General features: G+C 42.8%; 2 protein-coding genes across 5 annotated transcripts in view; both read left to right on the top strand.

The window, feature by feature from the left end:
* LOC140481149 (E3 SUMO-protein ligase ZBED1-like) overlaps window positions 1–25,118 on the top strand; it is an 87,205-nt gene that overhangs the window by 34,279 nt on the left and 27,808 nt on the right. The window contains exon 1 of one of the 3 annotated variants that reach the window (XM_072576903.1): window positions 12,973–13,073. The exons of 1 other annotated variant lie outside the window; for it this stretch is intronic. The gene's annotated coding sequence lies outside the window, so the exon portion shown is untranslated. Of the gene's footprint in view, window positions 1–12,972; window positions 13,074–19,564; window positions 19,681–25,118 lie in introns of those variants that run through there. One more of the 3 variants, XM_072576901.1, reaches the window with a different exon arrangement.
* dhrsx (dehydrogenase/reductase (SDR family) X-linked) overlaps window positions 19,566–25,118 on the top strand; it is a 284,000-nt gene continuing 278,447 nt past the window's right edge. Inside the window, exon 1 of one of the 2 annotated variants that reach the window (XM_072576905.1) lies at window positions 19,566–19,680. In XM_072576905.1, the coding sequence (XP_072433006.1) occupies window positions 19,590–19,680 (91 nt within the window). In that variant the 5' untranslated portion in view covers window positions 19,566–19,589. The remainder of the gene's footprint in view (window positions 19,681–25,118) is intronic. The other variant, XM_072576904.1, reaches the window with a different exon arrangement.

Here is a 25,118-nt window from a genome sequence, read left to right on the forward strand (position 1 = left end):
ACATGATCAAATCTTCAACTCTCCACAACATCACTCATAAACAACTTCCCTCCACTCATTTCTCCATCCTTGGAATTTATCCAGAACTCCCCCTTCATCTAAAAGATTTCAAGGTGGTCAATCATCGCTTCTTGAGAGGTTGGACACAGATAACATGCTCATCCAATCTTCCCTGCTGGGAAAACCCTATAAAGCAAAGTAACACGCAAACAAATGAACATAAAAGTACTGATGCAAAGCAACACACTCGGAAGTATTGAGTCAATACTTCAAGTTATAGAGTCATAGAGATGTACAGCGTGGAAACACACCCTTCGGCCCAACCCGTCCATGCCGACTAGATATCTCAACCCAATCTAGTCCCACCTGCCAGCACCTGGCTCATATCCCTCCAAACCCCTCCTATTCATATACCCATCCAAATGCTCCTTCACAATTTCACGCTCTGCGTGAAAAGATTGCCCCTTAGGTCTCTTTAATATCTTCCCCCCCCTCACCTTAAAGCTATGCCCTCTAGTTCTGGACTCCCCGATCCCAGGGAAAAGACTTTGTCTATTTATCTTATCCATGCCCCTCATAATTTTGTAAACCTCTATAAGGTCACCCCTCAGCCTCCAACACTCCAGGGAAAACAGGCCCTACCTGTTCAGCCTCTCCCTATAGCTCAAATCCTCCAACCCTGGCAACATCCTTGAGAAAGATACAATGCTGTGTGGAAACAGCAGAGCAGTGGGATTTGTTTTGGATTGTTCTCACAAAGATTTAGTAAATATATGGTGAGCCGTATGGACTCCATCTGAGTTCTAAGCATTTTTGGTTTTATAGCTATAAAATATGACTTTTATCCTCACTGAAATGTGTGACAAATTATGACCTACTTATGGAATTATTTCACGGGTGTCCATAGTGCATCCTTAATTCTAACTTTTCAAGAAAACTTGCCTGGAAGGAGCTTGGCTTTGCTGAGCTAATAACCTTTTTTCATATGTGGAATGTCCCACTACGTATCTTGTATTGAGGATGGAGTGCATAAAAATATGCAGCAACAGAAGTTCCTTGAACCTCATTTGCATGGTGCAACCACCTAAGCATTCCACTCTCATTGTGATGTTGCAAATTTCAAATTAGGGCAGGTTTCCAGACAGACTGGTTAATCGTGACCAACTCTGATCGCAAAGCTGAAACCCCAACATGCTGTAAACATTTTATGATGCTTTCTTCTCATTGAAGTGAATTTAATTTTTTTTTCCCATCGGATAAGAGTAACCCTGACAAGGAGATCATTTATTGCTGCTCCCTACTTGTAACTGAGAAAGTGGCAGTGTGCTGAATTCTTGAACTCATTATTCACAATGCTGGATCCAGGATTTTCGATTCAGCTATGGTGAGGGAACAGTTTTGCTCCCCTTTCCTAAAGAAAAATATATTGGCAATGGAGGCAGTCTAGAGAAGGTTCATCAAGTTGATCCTGGTGCAGAGGGAGTTTCTTACAAGGAGAGATTGAGTAGGTTAGGCCTGTAGGAACATATGACATAATCTCAGCGTAAGTTTATGTCCACTCAAGATGGAGATGAGGAGGATTTTTTTATTGCAAAAGGTAGTGATTCTACAGAATTCTTTATCACAGAGAGATATCAAGACTTGTTACTAAGTATACTCAAAGCTGAGATAGATAGATGGTTAATTGGTAAGGGAATTAAGGGTTATAAGGGAAAAGGCAAGAAAGTGGAGTGGAGGATGATCATAAATTAATTGGTGGAGAAGACTCAATGGTTTGAATGGCCTATTTCATTTCTTATGTCTTAAGGTGCCTCCTGTACAAAAGTCTCTATCCTCTTTCTTCTGAAGAGAAAACCATCATTTTCTATATTATGATCTCAGCTGATAGCAATACTGGACAAGTCAGACTCCAGAGTGAGAATTAGCTTGATTGACCATATCTTATATTTTTGGAATGTTGTTATGCTGTAGTCAATATTCACAAGAGGCTGTCAATGTACTTTTAACAAAAGAACAGCAAACACACAAAAGGAAAAACAATCATGAAACCTTTTCATTGCAATGAGTTGAAACAGTCTTATTACAAATATTAAAAACAAAGATTCAACCTTGTACCCTCAATAACAATGTCACGGATCATCAAACATCATTGAGGAGCCATCTCGTTTCCACTTTAAAGCTCTTTATTTAGTCGACATGGCTGGACATTTGTTTATTTCCAGCAAACCTCAACATTTATTTAATGCCACCTTCTTTATTTAATGTATCTTCCAGAGACCCTTAGACAAGCTGCTAACACAGCTCACTTATTACTAAACGTGGATTCTTTAAATTCATCTTCCATAGCTTTCTGTTTCTTGCACTTTATTTTACAAACATTAACTTACTCAGGACCTCTTTTGAGTCCAAACTGCTTTGGAGGTTGCTAAACCTACCGCTGCTTTGCTGCCATATATCTGTAATCTCTAACACATACTTGCAAGCTTCCTGACCTTCTGAATGCTTTGCTTTTTATAAAAGAAGTAGTTTCTGTGTCTGTGTCTTTAAGACATCTTGTTGCTAGGCACCAACCCAATTTTTATTCATCCCCTCTGGCTTTCATTCTCTAAAGCACTGAACTATTCGCATCAAGGGTGTTTCTAATCTTATTTATCAAGGGTGTTTCTAATCATTTTTCCAAACAGTCTGGTATCAATTAGAATTCAAAAATCAAATGACTTCCTTCACTACTTAACCCTCACAACATATGGTGCAAATTAAACATAAATACTTTAGAACCCAAATTTGTAAAGAATAATAGTATCATCACAATCACCACTCTGTTCAGTTGCTAACACAAACATAGTTTACCCTGCTTCTCACAGAGCAGTAGCTGCAGTCTCTTCTCACATCAGTAATTCTTTTGTTTCTTTCTCATTTCTCTCTGTCTCTGTCTCCAAAGAGCAGTCATCTCTTTTTGTGGGACGTAATAAATCTCACTTGATTTGCTATAGGTATGGGTTCTGTTTTTCCCCCCGTGACATTATCTGCCCACTTGGTTTGGATTACTAACACTCCTGCTGCGGCTCACTACCCCCTTCACAATTTTATTAGATCTTCTTTTCCTGTTCTTCCTCTTCTTCTTCCGCTGCAACTTCAGTGAGTTAAAAAAAACTTGATCTGATCTAATTCCCTGACAGTTTACCCAGTAAGGACATTAATCTGTGCTGATGGTGTATTGATGCATTATGCTTTGATATCATTTGCATCATTGTAGCTACAAATGTTTGAAATGGGGCTTGTCACACATTTGTTCTATGGCCCAACTTAAACTGAAGTTCAAAATGTGTGTGAAGTAGACACTTCCCCCTTGCTGGGAGACTTGATGCTATTCGTGAGCTGGTTATAGAGGAGGTTCATTATCCAGTTCCCAGACTGATAGCAGGGAGTCATGGCTGGTGAGGTAGAGGATTGATCCCAAGGTGGGATTACAGATCTTTTTGTGCACGCCATCATTAAGCTAATTTATTTTTTCATTGAGGGTCCAGATGGAAGTCCTTGCTCTTTCTGATAAGCTTGAAAAATAATCTGAGTTTAAAGGACCTCAAAGCCTGGTACAAAGGGATGGAGTGTGTACAGAGTATCTGAAATATCACCATTTTAGTGTTGGAACCTAACTTGACTGTTATGACCTAACCTCAGGCAAGATTCTCTTTTTCCTTCTTTGTTTGTTCCAAATAGGAGGTCCCAGTTATAATGCGATGATGAGAAGGGATGCCTCCCCTTCTGTATTCACACACCCTATCAGTTATTCACAATGTAGAGGGTTTAAAGAATCCCTTCAATCTGGATGCATTTCTCCCAGAACTAACTGAGCTTATGTTTTAAAAGGAGCCAATTTAACTAAGCTATCTTGAATTAACAAAGAATAGCTTTCTTTTTATTATTTGCTAAACTTAAGAAGAATTATTAATGCAACACACAAACACATGGGCTAGAAAGAAGAGATGAATTCAGTAAGATAAATGTTTTAAAAAAATACAGATCAATCATTGAATCTTTCAGCTGTTGCAGTTGAGGTAACTGGTAGCATTGACTTTGATGGTTGAACGTTGATTTTGAAAGGTTTTATATGCTGTTTGAAGTTACTTTGTCATTATTCCTTTTTTATTTGGTTTGCAACACTAGGAGTGAGCACCAAGGGGATAACTAGCAGACAGTTTTTGGTTACTGCATTGAGTATACGAGTTGTGATGTCATGTTGCAGCTGTACAGAACATTGCTTGGACCACATTTGGAATACTGCATTCAACTCTGGTCTCCCTGCTATAGGAAAAATATTTTTAAACTTGAAAGGGTGCAGAAAAGATTCACAAGGACATTGCTGGGCTTGAAGGGTTTGAGCCAAAGGGAGAGGCTGAATAAGCCGGGGCTATTTTCCCTGGAACATGGGAAGCTAAGGGAAGACCTTATGGAGGTTTATAAAATCATGAGGGACATAGATGGGGGAATAGACGAGGTCTTTGTCCTAGGGTAGGGGAGTCAAAAACTAGAGGGCAAAAGTTTTATATACGAGGGGTAAGATATAAAAGAGACCTCGGGGTAACTTTTTCATGTAGTGTATGGTCCATGTATGGAATGAGCTGTCAGAGGAAGTCATGGAGGCTGGTACAATTACCATATTTAAAAGGCATCTGGATGGGTTTATAAACAGGAAGGGTTTAGAGGGATACTGGCTAAATGCTGGCAAATGGGATTAGATTAATTTAGGATATCTGGTTGGCATGAACGAGTGGGACCAAAGGGTCTGTTACCAAGACTCTATGACGTTTGGACAGATGCATGAATAGGAAAGGTTTAAGAGAGATATGGGCCAAATTCAGGCAAGTGAGGGCAGCTTAGTTTGGGAAACCTGGTCAGCATGGACGAGTTGAACCAAAGGGTCTATGCTTTATGATTCTATGACTCTCTGACTGTGACCCCCAAAGCATGATAACTATTGAGTAAAGACTGGTACAAATCAATGTTCAGCTCCACCAGTACACTCTAGTAGAGGTGAAATTGACTTTTTAAACAACGTCTTTGTGTATTTGTCTAAAACACTGAATATGTCTGCAGGTCGGGTCATGATCAGCAGGGGTGTTGAGCAGGGGTGCATCAGCCTCTTGCTGTCTTTGTAGCCACAAGAGGTCACAGAACAGTCTGTTTGAAGCTTTTTCACACTTTTAGGTGTTACATCCCGATGATCACATATCAGAATATCTTTACACCTGCAGTTTGGACTCTGTTGCAGTCTTCTTTCAAAAAGTATAGAGTCATAGAGATGTACAGCATGGAAACAGACCCTTCGGTCCAACCGGTCCACGCCAAACAGATATCCCAACCTAATTTAGTCCCACGTGCCAGCACCCAGCCCATATCCCTCCAAACCAATCCTATTCATATACCCATTCATTTTGGAATTTAGGGCTAAAAGCACTAGTAGAATTTCAGGATTCTGATATATTATCATAATATTATTTTTGAGTACTAGTTTCAGACAGAACAGACTGAATGGAAGTTAACAAACCCATCTGACAGCTATACAAGGCAGCTCTTGGGGTATCAATTAGATGGCTGAGATAAACTGTCATATCTCAAATAAAAGTTAATCAGATAAGAACAGAGACAGGGACCACTTTATGGTTGCTCCATTACTTTGAAGTGTCATCCTCCTGTTAACTGTCTAATTATCCACGACCATTCAGGACTGCAGAACTGATTTGCTAGATGTGGGATCTCTGTCTATTGCATGCTGCTTTTATGTTTGTCATGCAAGTAGTCATGTGTTGTATCTTCATCAGGTTGGCACCTCAGATTTAAGTCTGTCTGGCAGAGCACTTGGCACACTTCCCCATAACACTATCAAGTCTGTTTTCAAACCTCTGTCGGAAGAACAACAAATGCTTTTCAAATCTATGCAAGTAACAGAAGTCCCTCATCTCAGGAACCATTCCTGTCAGTTTTTTCTGTGTCCTCTCCAATATCTTCACATCCTTCTTGAAGTGTGATCTCAGAATTTGACAGAAACCTGCAGTGGAAGCTGACCCAGCAATTTTTGTTTAAGATTAATTGCCGTTCCCTTGCAGTTGTGCTCTATGCCTCTATTTAGAGAACCTTGGTCCCAAATGCTCTATGCACTTGCTCAACCTGCCCTGTAGCTAATTGTTGTTTAATATGGGAAGGTGGGTAACGAGGACATGAAAGATATACCAGGTAATAGTTTTGGAAAGTGACTTTCAGGTCTTAAGTCTTCTTTGGAATTGAAGGAAGTTTGAAGAGAATGAAGGAAATTAACAAACACCAGAGGATGCCAGTTGAAGTTTGGAAATTCAGAATAAACATGGTAGTGAAATAGAACATTTTCTTCCAACAGGATGTAAGTCACCGGGCAAAACCACTGGAATACAAAAGTTGCTGAGATGTATATTTGGAAAGTAAAAGGATGGAAGGATATAATGAGAGGTTGTGTGGATGCGGTTGATACATACAAAGATTATTTCCTTGCTTGATGTAATGCCTACATCTAATTAGTGAAATAACTAGAGCATATATTTGGACTGATATTGCTTTTGTGGAAACGGGCAGCATAATGAGATATACATTGGCCTTACCTTGAAAATGTAGTTTCAAATCAGCTTAGATTGATAGGATAAATGTTCATTGCACTTGATGGTTATGAGGATCCCCTGTACAATGGGTTTTACACTAAGCAACCATATAAAACTGCATGGTGAAATATTTATACATCCTATACAGGGAAACCTGAATGTCAACCTTGATAGAAGGTTGTGCAATTCATGCAGTACTTTTGTATACAGTAAAAGGTTGGAGATATTTTATACAGTGATTGATTCTGTATAGTGAATAAAATACAAAGCATCTATGAAATAAATGTTACGTACAGACCTATGCAGAAATGGGTAATCCATAATCCAAAGATTTGCAGAGGGGTATATAATATGTGTAGATGCAATAATGTTCTCAGAGCATAATGTCCAATATTGCCCGGTGGCTTGCTCTCTCTCTCTCATACAATATTATAATTCTTGTGAATTGTCATGACGAGTACAAGGCAGAAAGGTTTAGCAAATGCTTGAATGGGGACCTTGAAGGATACAAGACATGTAGAAAGGACAGGTAGCTAGGAAAAGATGGAGGGGTGACTCTGACCAATAATAATAGCAAGAGCAGCATTGGGAGGATAGCCTAAGTTCAGGATGTGGAAACAGTTTGAGTGGAGACGAGAAATAATAAAGGCAAGAAAATGTTTATGGAAATAATGTCCAGACAGAAGAGTAATAGGCAACTTGGTTGAAGCATATGAGATCCTGAGGGATTTTGACAAGATGGATGTGGAGAGAATGTTTCCTTTGATGGGACAATTTAGAATTAGAGGTGACTGCAGAAAAAAATCAGGGGGTTGTACATTGAAAACTGACATGAGGTGTTTTTATTTGTCCGAGATGACCCTGAGTCTTTGGAACATTCTTCCTGAAATGGTAGTAGAAGGAAAGTCCTTGAATATTTTTAATGCATCAGTAGGTGGCTTCTTGTTAAAGGAGGTGGTCAAAAGTTGAGGGAAATGCAGATCTGAGATGGCGGTTAGAGCAGCCATGATCTTATTGAATAGCAGAGCAGGCTCACAGACAGATTGGTTTACCTCAAGCTCCTTGTTACTATGTTTTATTTCAGCGATACTATATTATTCCTCTTGTTGTGTTTATGCACCATTTCTCACTTCAGTGCCATGCAGGCACTGGTTTTCTAAGTGGTAGGAATTTGGGTGCAGCATTGTACAAGAATGTGCAGGCTACTCAAAGCCTGATGTATGCAGCTTTGGAAACTGTTGGGGGGGACAGCCTTGCAGGTGTAAGCTGCAGTGAAGGGGTCTGTGGCTCTGAGATTCAGAAGGGAAAGGGGGAGAAGAAGAGAGCGCTAGTTATAGGGGACTCTCTAGTTAGAGGGACGGACAGGCGGTTCTGTGGACATGGGCGAGACTCTCGGATGGTTTGTTGCCTCCCGGGTGCTAGGGTCCGAGACGTCTCGGACCGTGTCTTCAGAATCCTTAAGGGGGAGGGTGTGCAGCCAGAAGTCGTGGTACACATTGGCACCAACGACATAGGTAGGAAGAGGGGCGGGGAGGTCATTCAAGAGCTCAAGGAGTTAGGCTGGAAGCTAAAAGCTAGGACAGACAGAGTCGTCATCTCTGGGTTGTTGCCGGTGCCACGTGACAGAGAGGCAAAGAATAGGGAGAGAGTGCAGTTGAACACGTGGCTGCAAGGATGGTGTAGGAGGGAGGGCTTCAGATATTTGGACAATTGGACTGCATTCTGGGGAAGGTGGGACCTGTATAAACAGGACGGGTTGCACCTGAACCAGAAGGGCACCAATATCCTGGGGGGTAGGTTTGCTAGCACTCTTCGGGGGGGTTTAAACTAATTTGGCAGGGGGATGGGATCCGGACTTGTAGTCCAGCAAGTAAGCTAGCTGTGTGTCAGGATGTCCAAGACTGTAGGGAGGCTGTGGAGAAGGTAGCACTGACAGGGACTACTTACAGACACAGAGATGGGCTCAAGTGCGTATACTTCAATGCAAGGAGTATCAGAAATAAGGTGGGTGAACTTAAGGCATGGATCGGTACCTGGGACTACGATGTTGTAGCCATCACGGAAACATGGATAGATGAGGGACAGGAATGGCTGTTGGAGGTTCCTGGGTACAGATGTTTCAGTAAGATTAGGGAGGGTGGTAAAAAAGGAGGGGGGGTGGCATTGCTAATTAGAAATGGTATAACGGCTGCAGAAAGGAAGTTTGAGGGGGATCTGCCTCTGGAGGTAGTATGGGCTGAAGTCAGAAATAGGAAAGGTGCAGTCACCTTGTTGGGTGTTTATTATAGGCCCCCCAATAGCAGCAGAGATGTGGAGAAACAGATTGGGAAACAGATTTTGGAAAGGTGCAGAAGCCACAGGGTCGTAGTCATGGGCGACTTCAACTTCCCAAATATTGATTGGAAGCTCTTTAGATCAAGTAGATTGGATGGGGCGGTGTTTGTGCAGTGTGTCCAGGAAGCTTTTCTAACGCAGTATGTAGATTGTCCAACCAGAGGGGAGGCCATATTGGATTTGGTACTCGGTAACGAACCGGGACAAGTGGTGGGCTTGTTAGTGGGTGAACATTTTGGTGATGGCGACCACAATTCTGTGACTTTCACCTTGGTTATGGAGAGAGATAGGTGCGCACAACAAGGAAGTTTCTACAATTGGGGGAAGGGAAATTACGATGCTGTAAGACAGGATTTGAGGAGCATACGTTGGGAGCATAGGCTGTCAGGGAAGGATGTGGTGGAAATGTGGGACTTTTTCAAGGAGCAGATACGACGTGTCCTTGATATGTATGTACCGATCAGGCAGGAAAGAAATGGTCGTGTGAGGGAGCCTTGGTTGACGAGGGAGGTTGAATGTCTAGTAAAGAGGAAGAAGGAGGCTTACATAAGGTTGAGGAAACAAGGTTCAGACAGAGCAGTGGAGGGATACAGGATAGCCAGAAGGGACCTGAAGAAAGGGATTAGGAGAGCTAAGAGAGGGCATGAAAAATCCCTGGCGGATAGGATCAAGGATAACCCCAAGGCATTCTATGCGTATGTGAGAAACCTGAGAATGACGAGAACGAGGGTAGGTCCGATCAAGGACAGTGGTGGGAGACTGTGTATTGAGTCGGAAGAGATAGGAGAGGTCTTGAACAAGTACTTCTCTTCAGTATTTACGAACGAGAGGGACTGTATTGTTGAAGAGGAGAGTGTGAAACGGACTGATAAGCTAGAAGAGATATCTGTTAGGAAGGAAGATGTGTTGGACATTTTGAACAACTTGAGGATAGACAAGTCCCCCAGGCCTGACGGGATATATCCTAGGATTATGTGGGAAGCAAGAGAGGAAATTGCAGTACCGTTGGCAATGATCTTCTCGTCTTCACTGGCAACGGGGGTGGTACCAGGGGACTGGAGAGTAGCGAATGTTGTGCCCCTGTTCAAAAAAGGGAATAGGGATAACCCCGGGAATTACAGGCCAGTTAGTCTTACTTCTGTGGTAGGCAAAGTAATGGAAAGGGTACTGAGGGATAGGATTTACGAGTATCTGGAACGGCACTGCTTGATTAGGGACAGCCAGCACGGATTTGTGAAGGGTAGGTCTTGCCTTACAAGTCTTATTGAATTCTTCGAGGAGGTGACCAAGCATGTGGATGAGGGTAGAGCAGTGGATGTAGTGTACATGGATTTTAGTAAGGCATTTGATAAGGTTCCCCATGGTAGGCTTATGCGGAAAGTCAGGAGGCATGGGATAGAGGGAAATTTGGCCAATTGGATAGAAAACTGGCTAACCGGTCGAAGTCAGAGAGTGGTAGTAGATGGTAAATATTCAGCATGGAGTCCAGTTACAAGTGGAGTTCCGCAGGGATCAGTTCTGGGTCCTCTGCTGTTTGTAATTTTTATTAATGACTTAGATGAGGGAGTCGAAGGGTGGGTCAGTAAATTTGCAGATGATACAAAGATAGGTGGAGTTGTGGACAGTGAGGAGGGCTGTTGTCGGCTGCAGAGGGACTTAGATATGATGCAGAGCTGGGCTGAGGAGTGGCAGATGGAGTTCAACCCTGCCAAGTGTGAAGTTGTCCATTTTGGAAGAACAAATAAGAATGCGGAATACAGGGTTAATGGTAGGGTTCTTGGTCAGGTGGAGGAACAGAGGGATCTTGGGGTCTATGTACATAGATCTTTGAAGGTTGCCACTCAGGTGGATAGAGTTTGTAAGAAGGCCTATGGAGTATTATCGTTCATTAGCAGAGGGATTGAATTCAAGAGTCGTGAGGTGATGTTGCAGCTGTACAGGACTTTGGTTAGGCCACATTTGGAGTACTGTGTGCAGTTCTGGTCGCCTCACTTTAGGAAAGATGTGGAAGCTTTGGAGAGGGTGCAGAGAAGATTTACCAGGATGTTGCCTGGAATGGAGAGTAGGTCGTACGAGGATAGGTTGAGAGTTCTCGGCCTTTTCTCGTTGGAACGGCGAAGGATGAGGGGTGACTTGATAGAGGTTTATAAGATGATCAGAGGAATAGATAGAGTAGACAGTCAGAAACTTTTTCCCCGGGTACAACAGAGTGTTACAAGGGGACATAAATTTAAGGTGAAGGGTGGAAGGTATAGGGGAGATGTCAGGGGTGGGTTCTTCACCCAGAGAGTGGTGGGGGCATGGAATGCGCTGCCCGTGGGAGTGGTAGAGTCAGATTCATTGGCGACCTTTAAGCGGCATTTGGATAGGTACATGGATGGGTGCTTAATCTAGGATAGAAGTTCGGCACAACATCGTGGGCCGAAGGGCCTGTTCTGTGCTGTATTGTTCTATGTTCTATGTTCTATGATGTGACCACTTCTTCTCTGGCTTGGAAATATGGTATAATTTAAAATAATTTGCCAACAACTTCTGATCATTGGTGAATGAAGTTTTAAGTTGATTGTTCACTGATATTTGATTGGCTGGTGTTCTTGAACCTGCCATGATTAGAAATCTGAAACTGTGTAGCATCAGCTAAAGGAAAATTGGGACCTCCGTGAAATGGGCTCGTAACTTCGTGTCTCATAGAATCATAGAATACCTACAGCATGAAAACAAGCCAGTTGGCCCAAACCCACTTTCCAAAGAGAATTCCACCTATTCCCCTACGCTATAATTCGACATTTCCCTGACTAATGCACCTAACCTATACATCCATGAACACTATAAGCAATTTAGCACGGCCAATTCACCTGACCTGCACATCGCTGTGGGAGGAAACTGGAGCACCCTGAGGAAACCCATGCAGACATGGGGAGAATGTGCAAACTCCACACTCTTTAACTAAATTCTCACAAAGAGAGGCACAGGGCAGGGATATCATCAAAGCTTTCAGGATCTTGAGGGAAAGAGAGTTGTGAGTCACAGACTGACATCAAAGAAAGAAGAGATCATGAGATGTAATGATTTAAAGTCTTTGTATCATGTAAAGGTGCTTCAGTGCTTCAAGGGGATCTGGGTGTCCTTGTGCAAGAATCACAGAAAACTATTATGCAGATATGGCAGGTAATAAGGAAATCAAATGGAATTTTGGCATTAATTGCTAAAGAAGTAGAGGAAAAAAGTAAGGAGGCATTGCTGCAACTGTACAAGGCATTAGTGAGACCACAGCTGGTGTATAGCACACAATTTTGGTCCCCTTACTTGAGGAGGGATGTAATTGCTTTGGAGGCAGTTTAGAACAGGTTCATGAGATTGATTCTGGAGAAGAGGGGTTTATCTTATGAAGAAAAATTGAGCAATTTAGACCTATGCTCCTTGGAGTTTACAAAAATGAGATGAGATCTAATTGAGGTAAAAACGATGCAAAAAAAGGGATTGACAATGCAGATATAGAAAGGATGTTTCTTCATTTGGAGAACTCCAGATTGAGAGGTCATACTTTTCAAATAAGGGCTAGCAGACTTAAAGCAGGAGGAGAAATGACTTCTCTCAAAGGGTCTTGAATCTGTGGAATTCACTGCTCTGGACTGTGGTAGATGCTGGGACATTGAGTAAGTTTAAGGAAGAGATAGACTGATTATTAATTCATAATGGGTTGAAGGGTTATGAAGAGCAGGCAGGAAAGTGCAGTTGAGGCTAAACTGAGATCAACTGTGATCGTGTTGAACAATGGAACAGGCTTGAGGAGCTAAATTGCCTGCTCCTGTTCTGTTTTCCAGCAACACATTTTCTGCTCCTGTTCTGAGTCCTTCTGTTCATCACTAATAATTATAATTTGAAGGAATGAAATTCTACACTGTGAAACGTTTAGTTACAAGGCCAGGATAGCCAAGATTTACCATACCTTTAAAATCCACTTCTAATATGCACAATCCCTAACTTGTTCCCTTATGTTTGCTCATAGAGTCATAATGATACAGAAGAAAGTATTCTGGCCCACTGGTCCATGGCGTCTCTTTATTGGGACAATCCAGTCAGTCTCAATCCCCTGTTTAATGGATATCTGTAAGTACAACAGGTTCCTTCCAATTTATGTGTATCAATGCTGTGTTTCTTGGTGGGATACTGGCATGGTGTAGATTTTGGAGGATCAGAGCAACTTCCTGAATTTTGCTTTCAATTGTGTGGGTGTTGCCATCAGAAGTCATTGTCCAATTTAACTCTTTAGTAACAGTGAGCACTAAATGCCTCACTATTTTTATACTGCAAAATATGGGCAGATACACAATTTATGTGGGCGGCATGGTGGCTCAGTGGTTAGCACTACTGCCTCACAGAATTAGGGACCCAGGTTCAATTCCAATCTCAAGCGACTGTCTGTGTGGGGTTCACACATTCTCCTCGTGTCTGCATAGGTTTCTTCTGGATGCTCCAGTTCCTTCCCACAATCCAAAGATGTGCAGGTTTGGTGAATTGGCCACACTAAATTGCCCGTAGTGTTCAGGGGTGTGTACATTAGGTGCATTGTTAAGGGGTAAACGTAGGATGAGGAATGGGTCTGGGTGGGTTACTCTTTGGAGGTTCGGTGTGGACATGTTCGGCTGAAGGGCCTGTTTCCACACTGTAGGGATTCTATATAAAAATTCTATATGCAGGGACTCTTCTATGTTATGTACGAATTGAAGAAGGATTAATGGTTCACTTATAAGGCAATATGTAATCTATGAATTTGTGCACTGAGATTATATGCAATCCTATGTATTGAAAATATATATACCATATATGCATTGAAAAGAAAGCCTAATTGATCTCCTTTTCCAAAAGCTTTGCTATGCTAATATCGTAACTCGAAACATGTCACTGAAAAGCCTGGAAAACAGTAAGGTAGCTGAGCTTAATGTAATAAATAACACATCATCAAAATTTTGGACTTGTCCATTCAACACTACAATCTAAAAAAAGTTTAACTTTTCCTTTCTGTTTTGCCTTTCTCTATTCATCTCATCTTTCTTTCTCTCTCTCTATTTTGTTTTCTGAATGTGAAAAGGCATTGAGTTAATTATTCCAATTTACGCACATGATCAGATTCTGTGAGTAGGTTCTGAATCAGTTAAAATCAACACACAATGAGGATTCTTCAATTTGATTTAGTTGAGACAAATGCAGTGTTGTTTGCCTTAGTTCCCAAGTCTTGGGTCTCTTTTAGAAGTTGCTGTTCTCTTTCAGGTTTTAAAATTACTCTAGGTTCCAGGTGCAAAAACCAGTCGGAGGTCTGTGTATAAGTGTAGGTGAAATAACCAGCTCCTGGTGAACGGGCTTCTTTTTTCCCTTAAGTGGAGCCACAACCTGTTCAGAGTTTCAGTGATAGTTATAACTTCTCATTTCTGGTATCACCTTTATGCATTTGTTTTTTATATCTGTTCAAATACGTTTATTTCCTTTGAATAAAGATGCGGAAGAGCTGGTGTTGGAATGGGATGGACAAAGCTAAACATCACATAACACCAGGTTATAGTCCAACAGGTTTATTTGGAAACATTAGCTTTCAGAGCACTGCTCCTTCATCAGGTAGTTGATGAAGGAGCAGTACTCTGAAAGCTAGTGCTTCCAAATAAACCTGTTGGACTATAACCTGGCATTGTGTGACTTTTAACCTTGTCCTTTTAATATAATAGAGACAGGACAATGCACAGCACTCCATGTGTGGTCTAACCAAAGTTCAAAACATTAATAATTTACCCTGCATTTTAATTCTATTCCTCTTGAAATGAATCCCCTCCCCCACATAAAGATATATCCAGCTGATGTCCAAGGTGGATGTAAAATATCCCTCAGCACTATTTCAAAGAACAGCAGAAATGTTTTTTTCCAGTGTCCTGACCAATATTTTAAATAAATGTTGCAAAAATAGGTGATCAAGCCAATATAGATTAGCATGTTTTATGGGAGCTTGTGCCTTGATTGACTGTCATATTCCCTACATTTTGCAAACTCAAAGACTGTTCCAGCCCACAGAACTACAAACTGCTCAGATCCCAAATCTACATCAGGCAGACCAAACCTGGGCAGTTAGTACTAATGTGATTAGCACTGGCGCTTGATCAGGCAACTACACTCCTCAACAGTCTGAGTGCAGAAGGCCATTCAAAAGGGGGGGAGTTAATAGACAAGTAGTGGTTATAGGGGATTCTATAATTAGGGGGACAGATAGTATCCTTTGCAAGCCGGATCGGGAGTCTCGCATGGTGTGTTGCCTGCCCGGTGCCAAGGTGCGGGGCATCTCCAACCGGCTTGAAAGGATATTGGAGCGGGAGGAGGAGGATCCAGTTGTTGTGGTCCACATTGGCACTAACAACACAGGCAAGACTAGGGTGGAGGACCTGTTTGGGGATTACGAGGCACTAGGCAGGAAATTGAAGCACAGGTCCTCAAGGGTCATAATCTCCGGATTACTGCCCGAGCCACGTGCCAATTGGCATAGGGACAAGAAAATTAGGCAAGTAAACACGTGGCTAAGGGATTGGTGTGGGAAAGAGGGATTCCACTTCATGGGGCATTGGCATCAGTTTTGGAACAGCGGGGATCTGTACCGTTGGGACGGTCTCCACCTGAACCGATCAGGTACCAATGTTCTAGCGAAGAGGATAAATAGGGTGGTCAGTAGGACTTTAAACTTCTGAGTTGGGGGGAAGGGAAAATGAAAGCAACAGGGAGTATGGCGTTAAATGGAAAGACAAGCAGCAGGATGGCATGTGTCCAGGCGGATTTAAAATTGAGGCAGACTGGGAATGCAGAAAAAAGCAAGGATAACTTGGGACATCATATGACTTCCAATATCTCTTATGATAAGAAAGTTAGCATTAAGGTGCTTTACCTGAATGCACGTAGCATTCATAACAAAGCCGATGAACTAATGGCACAGATCATAGTGAATGATTATGATGTGGTAGGCATCACAGAGACTTGGTTACAGGGGGGTCAGGACTGGCAGTTAAACCTCCAAGGATTTTCAACTTATAGAAAAGACAGGGAGGTCGGCAGAGGGAGTGGGGTTGCCTTGTTAGTTAAGAACAATATTAAATGTATGGCACTGAATGACATAGCATCAGATGATGTGGAGTCTGTGAGGGTGGAATTGAAGAACCACAAAGGCAAAAAAACCAAAATTGGAGTTGTGTACAGACCTCCTAACAGTGGTCAGGAGCAGGCACGCAACATGTACCGGGAAATAGAGAAGGCATGTCAGAAAGGCAAGGTCACGGTGATCATGGGAGACTTCAATATGCAGGTGGACTGGGTAAATAATGTTGCCAGTGGATCCAAAGAGAGGGAATTCATGGAATGCTTACAGGATGGCTTTTTGGAACAGCTTGTCATGGAGCCCACAAGGGAGCAGGCTATTCTGGACCTAGTGCTTTGCAATGAACCAGACTTTATAAAAGATCTTAAAGTAAGGGAACACTTAGGAAGCAGCGATCATAATATGGTAGAGTTCAGTCTGCTGTTTGAAAGAGAGAAGGCAAAATCGGATGTAATGGTGTTACAGTTAAAAAAAAGGTAATTATGAGGGCATGAGAGAGGAACTGACGAAAATCGACTGGAAGCAGAGGCTTGCGGGGAAGACAGTAAAGCAAAATGGCAGGAGTTTATGGATATAATTGAGGACACTGTACAGAGGTTCATCCCCAAGAAAAGAAAGATTATCCAGGGAGGGATTAGACAACCATGGCTGACAAAGGAAGTCAGGAAATGTATTAAAGAAAAAGAGAGATCCTATAAAGTGGCCAAGAGCAGTGGGAAATCAGAAGATTGGGAAGGCTACAAAAACAAACAGAGGATAACAAAGAGAGTAATAAGAAAGGAGAGGATCAAATATGAAGGTAGGCTAGCCAGTAATATTAGAAACGATAGTAAAAGTTTCTTTCAATACATAAGAACAAATGACAGACAAAAGTAGACATTGGGCCACTTCAAACTGATGCTGGAAGCCTAGTGATGGGAGATAAGGAAATAGCAGGAGAACTTAACAAGTACTTTGCGTCAGTTTTCACAGTGGAAGACAGGAGTAATATCCCAACAATTAAAGGGAGTCAGGAGGCTGAGTTGAGTATGGTTGTCATTACAAAAGAGATAGTGCTAGAAAAGCTAAAAAGTCTTAAAATTGATAAATCTCCTGGCCCCGATGGGATACATCCTAGAGTTCTGAGAGAGGTGGCTGAGGAAATAGCGGAGGCATTGGTTGAGATCTTTCAAGAGTCACTAGAGTCAGGGAAAGTCCCGGATGATTGGAAGATCGCTTTTGTAACCCCATTGTTCAAGAAAGGATCAAGACAAAAGATGGAAAATTATAAGCCAATTAGCCTAACCTCGGTTGTTGGTAAAATTCTAGAATCCATCATTAAGGATGAGGTTTCTAAATTCTTAGAAGAGCAGAGTCTGATTAGAACAAGTCAACATGGATTTAGTAAGGGGAGGTCATGCCTGACAAACCTGTTGGCATTCTTGGAAGAGGTGACAAGTAGGTTAGACCAGGGAAACCCAGTGGATGTGGTCTATCTAGACTTCCAAATGGCCTTTGATAAGGTGCCACATGGGAGACTGCTGAGCAAGGTGAGGGCCCATGGTGTTCGAGGTGAGCTACTGGGATGGATTGAGGATTGACTGTCTGACAGAAGGCAGAGAGTTGGGATAAAAGGTTCTTTTTCAGAATGGCAGCCGGTGACGAGCGGTGTCCCACAGGGTTCAGTGTTGGGGCCACAGCTGTTCTCATTATATATTAATGATATGGATGAAGGGACTGGGGCATTCTAGTGAAGTTTGCCGATGATACGAAGATAGGTGGACAGGCAGGTAGTACTGAGGAAGTGGGGAGGCTGCAGAAGGATCTAGACAGTTTGGGAGAGTGGTCCAGGAAATGGTTGATGGAATTCAACGTGAACAAATGCGAGGTCTTGCACTTTGACAAAAAGAATAAAAGCACAGACTACTTTCTAAACGGTGAGAAAATTCGTAAAGCCAAAGTACAAAGGGATCTGGGAGTGCTAGTCAAGGATTCTCTAAAGGTCAACATGCAGGTTGAGTCTGTGATTAAGAAAGCGAATGCGATGTTGTCACTTATCTCAAGAGGGTCGGAATATAAAAACACCATTGTGCTACTGAGACTTTATAAAGCTCTGGTTAGGCACCATTTGGAGTACTGTGTCCAGTTTTGGTCCCCACACCTCAGGAAGGACATACTGGCACTGGAACGTGTCCAGCGGAGATTCACACGGATGATCCCTGGAATGGTAGGCCTAACATATGAGGAACGGCTGAGGATCTAGGGATTGTATTCATTGGAGTTTAGAAGATTAAGGGGAGACTTAATAGAGACGTACAAGATAATACATGGCTTGGAAAGGGTGGATGCTAGGAAATTGTTTCCGTTAGGTGAGGAGACTAGGACCCCCACCGACACAGCCTTAGAATTAGAGGGGGTAAATTCAGAACAGAAATGCGGAGACATTTCTTCAGTCAGAGAGTGGTGGGCCTGTGGAATTCATTGCCACAGAGTGCAGTGGAGGCTGAGACGCTAAATGTCTTCAAGGCAGAGATTGATAGATTCTTGTTGTCTCGGGGAATTAAGGGCTACAGGGAGAATGCGGGTAAGTGGAGTTGAAGTGTCCAGCAGCCATGATCGAATGGCGGAGTGGACTCGATGGGCCGAATGGCCTTACTTCCACTCCTATGTCTTATGGTCTTATGGAGTTGCTGTGGCAAGGTGCACGTTGAGTTTTATGCAGCAGTGTAGAGCTGGCAGAGGTTCCATTTCTCTTTCTATCTTAGTGCTGGCCAATAAATTCTCCCATTTTCACTGCTTGCAGTTAGCATATTGGGGGGAAGATTTGAGGCTTGATTTACAAACTACTTTGAAGAGATTGAGAATGCATCTTCCTTCATTGAGACTCAAACTCAGAGAGTGTGAGCCAGATTCTGGGATTACACCATTGCACCACTCCCTGTAACAGTTAAAAATCACACAACACCGTGTTGTAGTGTTGACGAAGGAGCAGCGCTCTGAAAGCTTGTACTTTCAAATAAGCCTGTTGGACTATAACCTGGTGTTGTGTGATTTTTAACTTTGTACACCCAAGTCCAACACCGGCACATTCACATCATCCCTATATGTTTTCAAGCTTCAACAGTGCTTCATTGGCTGTAAAGTACTTTGGGTCCTCTTGTAAGGCCAATGCAAGTTTAAAAAAAACAAGTCACATCTGACTTGAAATGTTGACTCTGCTTTCCTCTCCACAGATGTGCCAGACCTGCTGAATTTCTCCAGTATTCTGTTTGTACTTCGGATCTGCAGCATCTACAAACACTTTACTTTTATTTATGCAATTCTTAAAGAATGTGTACATACACACACACAACACAGAGTGCAGACACTGCTCAGTGTGTGTTGGGGGGGAGGTTTGAGCTGTGTTGCAGGAGGTGTTGGGGGGACTGTAAGTGTGGCGGAACGCCTGTGCGGGGCGGTGTGTGCCCGGTTGGGGGACGGTTCTTTGAGCTGGACCCTGCCGCCGTCACTGAGCCGCTGTCATGTCGCCCGTCTCCTCCTTCCTGTGGACCTACGCCGTGGGGGTGAAGGTGCTGCTCTCCCAGCTGCTCGGACGCAGCTTCTCGCTGCCAGGTTAGAGAGACCGCGTCGGACCGGGGCCGAGATTAAAACAATAACAATATTTGGCAATGTCTGTTTCCCGGGAAATTCAGCTTCACTGTCCCAGCTCCCTCCCTGCCCACACTCTCACTCACTCCCTTCTTCGATCCCTTCATCAGTCCACACTTCACTCCCTCCGTCCCTCCTTCCCCTTTTCCATCTCTCCCACACACTCAGTTCAGCAAATATATAGACAAATGAACAATCTCTGTATTCCACCTCTATCTCTCCATGTATCTCTCTTTCTACATTCTACCTGTCGTTCTGAATGTTTACCCATCTGTGTATTCCGTAGAATCCCTGCAGTGTGGAAGCAGGGCATTCGGCCCTTCAGGTCCACACCAACCCTCCAAAGAAATGTCCCATCCAGACTTAGTCCCCTACCCTACCCCTGTAACCCTGTCTTCCCCCCCCCCCCCCCCCATGGCCAACCAATATAACCTGCACATCCCTGGACATAATAGGTGATTCAGTATGGCCCATCCATCTAACCTGCATATCTTTGGACTGTGGCAAACCCATGCAGACACAGGGAGAATGTGCCAACTCCACACAGTCACCCAAGGGTGGAATTGAACCTGGGTCCCTGATGCTGTGAAACAGCAGTGCTGATCACTGTCATTTCCGCATGTTCCATCTATATCACTGCATTGATTTAACTGTTTGTGTATGTTCCATTTGTATCACTGCATTCATTTAGCTTTCTGTATGTTCCTTCTGTATCACTATTCATTTAATTACTTCAGTATGTTCCATCTGTTCACTGCATTCATTTAACTTTCTGCAAGTTCCATTTGTACAATGCATTCATTCACGGTTTCTGTATGTTCCATCCATACCACTGCATTCATGCAACTGATTTTGTATGTTCCATCTGCATCACTGCATTCATTTAACTCTTTCTGTTTGTTCCATCTATATCACTGCATTCATTTAACTCTTTCTATTTGTTCCATCTATATCACTATTATAGAGTCATAGAGCTAGAAGGGTGGGTCAGCAAATTTGCAGATGACACAAAGATTGGAAGTGTTGTTGACAGTATAGAGGGCTGTTGTAGGCTGCAGTGGGACATTGACAGGATGCAGAGATGGGCTGAGAGGTGGCAGATGGAGTTCAACCTGGATAAATGCGAGGTGATGCATTTTGGAAGGTCAAATTTGAAAGCTGAGTACAGGATTAAGGAACGGATTCTTGGCAGTGTGGAGGAACAGAGGGATCTTGGTGTGCAGGTACATAGATCCCTTAAAATGGCCACCCGAGTGGAAGGGTTGTTAAGAAAGCATATGGTGTTTTGGCTTTCATTAACAGGGGGATTGAGTTTAAGAGTCGTGAGATCCTTTTGCAGCTCTATAAAACTTTGGTTAGACTGCACTTGGAATACTGCGTCCAATTCTGGTCACCCTATTATAGAAAAGATGTGGATGCTTTGGAGAGGGTTCAGAGGAGGTTTACCAGGATGCTGCCTGGACTGGAGGGCTTATTTTAAGAAGAGAGGTTGACTGAGCTCGGACTTTTCTCATTGGAGAAAAGGAGGAGGAGAGGGGACCTAATTGAGGTATACAAGATAAAGAGAGGCAGAGATAGAGTTGATAGCCAGAGACTATTTCCCAGGGCAGAAATGACTAACATGAGGGGTCATAGTTTTAAGCTGCTTGAAGGAAAGTATAGAGGGGATGTCAGAGGAGGGTTCTTTACACACAGAGTTGTGAGAGCATGGAATGCGTTGTCAGCAGCAGTTGTGGAAGCAAGGTCATTGGGGACATTTAAGAGACTACTGGACATGCATATGGTCACAGAAGTTTGAGGGTGCATACATGAGGATCAGTAGTCAGCACAACATCGTGGGCTGAAGGGCCTGTACTGTTCTATGTTCTATACAACATGGAAACAGACTGTTTAGTCCAACTTGTCCATGCTGGCCAGACATCCCTATTTGACCTAGTCCCATTTGCCTGATGACACTCTAACGTCTTCCTATTCATATACCCATCCAGTTACCTTTTAAATGTTGTTATTGAATGAACGATTTATTGTTGTCACAGTTACCAGGACACAGAGTATTGTTTTTCATATTCTCCAGGCAGATCGTACCACACAAAATGCATCGGGGTAGCAGAATAAAGTGTAGTATACAGTGTTACAGCCGCAGAGAAGGTGCAGAGAGAGAGAGATTAGAATTAACATTTGGATTCAAGGTAAAGTTGCACATTGGATCCAAAATTAACAGAGCCAGGAATCAGATGGTAATGCTGGAGGTATGTTTCCAGTGGGGTTCCACGAGTCTCAATGCTGGGGCCCTTGCTGTTTGTGGTGTACATTAATCGTTTAGACCTAAATGTAGGGAATATGATCAAGATGTTTGCAGATGACCTGGAAATCATTAGGGTATTAAATAGTGAGGAGATTAGGTTCACTAGAATGATTTCTGACATGGGGTAGTTTGACTTATGAAGAGAGGTGAAGCAGTTTCGGTCAATAATCTCTGGAATTTAGAATGAGAGGAGTCTAATTGAGCTATATAAGATGCTAAAGGTGATTAACAAAGCAGACATTGAAAGAGCTTTGCTTCAAATGGGGCAATTTGGAATTAGAGGCCATAGTTTTAGGCTAAGAGCTAGCAGATTTAAAACAGGAAGAGAAATTATGTCTATGATGGGGCCTTGAATTTGTGGAATTTGATCTAGGTTGTGTTAGATACTGGGGCATTGAGTAAGTTTAAGGAGGAGATAGATTTTTAATTAGTACAGGATTGAAGGGTTCTGAAGTGCGGGCAGAAAAATAGAGTTGAGAGTGAGGTGCGATCAGCCATGATTGTATTAAATGACGGAGCAGGCTAGAGGGGGTGAATTGCCTATGCCTGCTCCTAGGTCTTATGAATAGTTGTAAATATCATTGTACTTGTCAGCTTGGCAGAGCAGTAACATATGGAACTCAACCTGGAATTGTGTGAGGTAATTAACAAGGGATTCCATTGTGAATGTCAGGACTCAGGACCCTGGAGAGTGCTGAAGATCAGAGACCTTGGTATGCATATCTGAAAGTAGCAGGCTAGGCAAATATGGTGGTTAAGAGGGCAATGCAGGTACTTTACAGAAGAGCAGGTACTTTATTGCAGATGTTAGAAGTTTGAAGCAAAAATAGAAATTGTTGGAGAAACTCAGCAGGTCTAGCATCAAATGAGCTGAAAAAAGATGAAATGATAACCCTGCTTTCTCTACACAGATGCTGCCAGACAGTTTTTCCAGCATGGATTTAAGTTGAGGTAGAAGGTTAAGATGATTGTCTAGAACTCACTGCCTGAAAGTGTCATGGAGTCAAAAACTCTTGTAACATTGAAGCCATTTTTAATTATTCACGTGTTTTGCCAGTGTCTGTAGTGCTATGGTTCAATAGCTGGAAAATGGGATTAGTTTAGTCCATCTTTATTGACTGATGCAGGGGACAATGAGCTGAATGGTGACCTCCTGTGCTTTAAATGGGCACGAGTCTCGGCACTCAGGCAATGCATTGCAGGCCCTAACCAAATACTGCATGACGACATTTTTTCTCATGTTGTCAGTGTTTTTTTTGCTAATCAGTGTCTTCTGTTCTCCACCCTTCCACCAATAGGAACAGTTTCTTCCAATCTATTCAGTCCAAACTGCTCATGTGGACCTTCTCCAAGGAGAACAGCCACAACTTCCCAGCTTAGCTATGTAACTGAAGTTTCTCATTGCCAGAGTCATTCTTGTTAATCTTTTTTGCACCCAGAACACTATAAGCCCCCTCTAATGCCATCATATCCTGCCTGAAGTATGATGTCTGGAACCGGGAATATTGCAGCAGAAGCCGTACTGTTGCTTAATACAAGTTCTTCATAATTTCATTGCTTCTGTACTTTATGACCCTTTTTATAAAGCCCAACTGCTTTTTAAGCTGCTTTCGGTTTGACCTGATTCATACACTTATACACCCATCTTCTTTGTTCCTGCATCCCTATTAGAATTATATTATTTGTCTCTTCCAGTTTTTCTGTCCAAAATTAATTACTTCACGTTCCTCTGCATTATATTTATCTGCCATTTGATGGCCAGTATCACCAATATATTTATGTCCTAGAAGATCTACACTATCTGCTCAAAGTTCACCATGTTTCAAAGTATTGTGTATTTCACAAATTTTAAAACACTGACCGATAAGAAACCCCACTATAAACCATCCTCCAGTGTGCTAAACAAACTCTCACCATAACTGTTATCCTGTCAGTTTGGTAGCCATGTTGTCTTGAACATGTTCAGTGATTGAGTTTACGTAATCCTCTGGGGTGGATAATTGCATATAAGAGAGAGCTTGAGTATGAGAGAGGGTCTGTGTGAGTGTGTATGGGTCTGGGTGGGTGGGTGTGGGTATGTGTGGGTGTGTAGGAGCTTATGTGTGTGTCTATGTAGTGGGGTCACCTGTAGTGTGACACCAACCCAAGGTCCCAGTTGAGGCCATTCTCATGGGTACCGAACTTGGCTATCAGCCTCTGATAGTCATCAGGAAATATATAAATGCCAGACTCATCAGCGGCACCCACAAGGTAGAGCAAAACATCATCCGATCACAATGCAACGCTATCCATGCTCTCAAAACCAATCACAACATTGTCATCAAACCAGCAGATAAAGGAGGCGTTATTGTCATTCAGAATAGAACAGATTATGGCAAGGAAGTGTACCGACAACTGAACAACCAAGAACACTACAGGCAACTACCAGCTGGTACGACCAAAGAGCACACACGTAAACTAAACGCATTGATCAGGACTTTGGATCCAGTCCTTCAGAGTTCCCTATGCACACTCATCCCACATACTTCTCACAAAGGCAACTTCTACTGCCTTTTGAAGATTCACAAAGCCAACACACCAGGACATCCCATCATATCAGACATTGCGACCCTGTGTCAAAACCTCTCTGGCTATGTTGAGAGCATCTTGAAACCCATTGTACAGGGGACCCCCAGCTTCTGACGCGACACTACAGATTTCTTACAGAAACTCAGCACCCACGGACCAGTCGAACCAGGAACATTCCTCATCACAATGGATGTTTCAGCACTCTACACCAGCATCCCCCACAATGACAACATCGCGGCAACAGCCTCAGTACTCAACAACAACAACTGCCAGCCTCCAAACACCGTCCTACAACTCGTCCGCTTTATCCTCGATCGCAACATTTTCACCTTTGACAATCAGTTCTTCATCCAGACACGTGGAACAGCCTTGAGGGCCAAATTTGCACCCCAATATGCCAATATTTTCATGCACAGATTCAAACAAGACCTACAACCAACACTATACCCCAGGTATGTTGACAACATTTTCTTCCTCTGGACCCATGGCTAGGAGTCAATGAAACAACCACACAGTGATATCAACGAGT

Source organism: Chiloscyllium punctatum, chromosome 9 (assembly GCF_047496795.1).
Source record: "Chiloscyllium punctatum isolate Juve2018m chromosome 9, sChiPun1.3, whole genome shotgun sequence".
Lineage (NCBI taxonomy): Eukaryota > Metazoa > Chordata > Chondrichthyes > Orectolobiformes > Hemiscylliidae > Chiloscyllium > Chiloscyllium punctatum.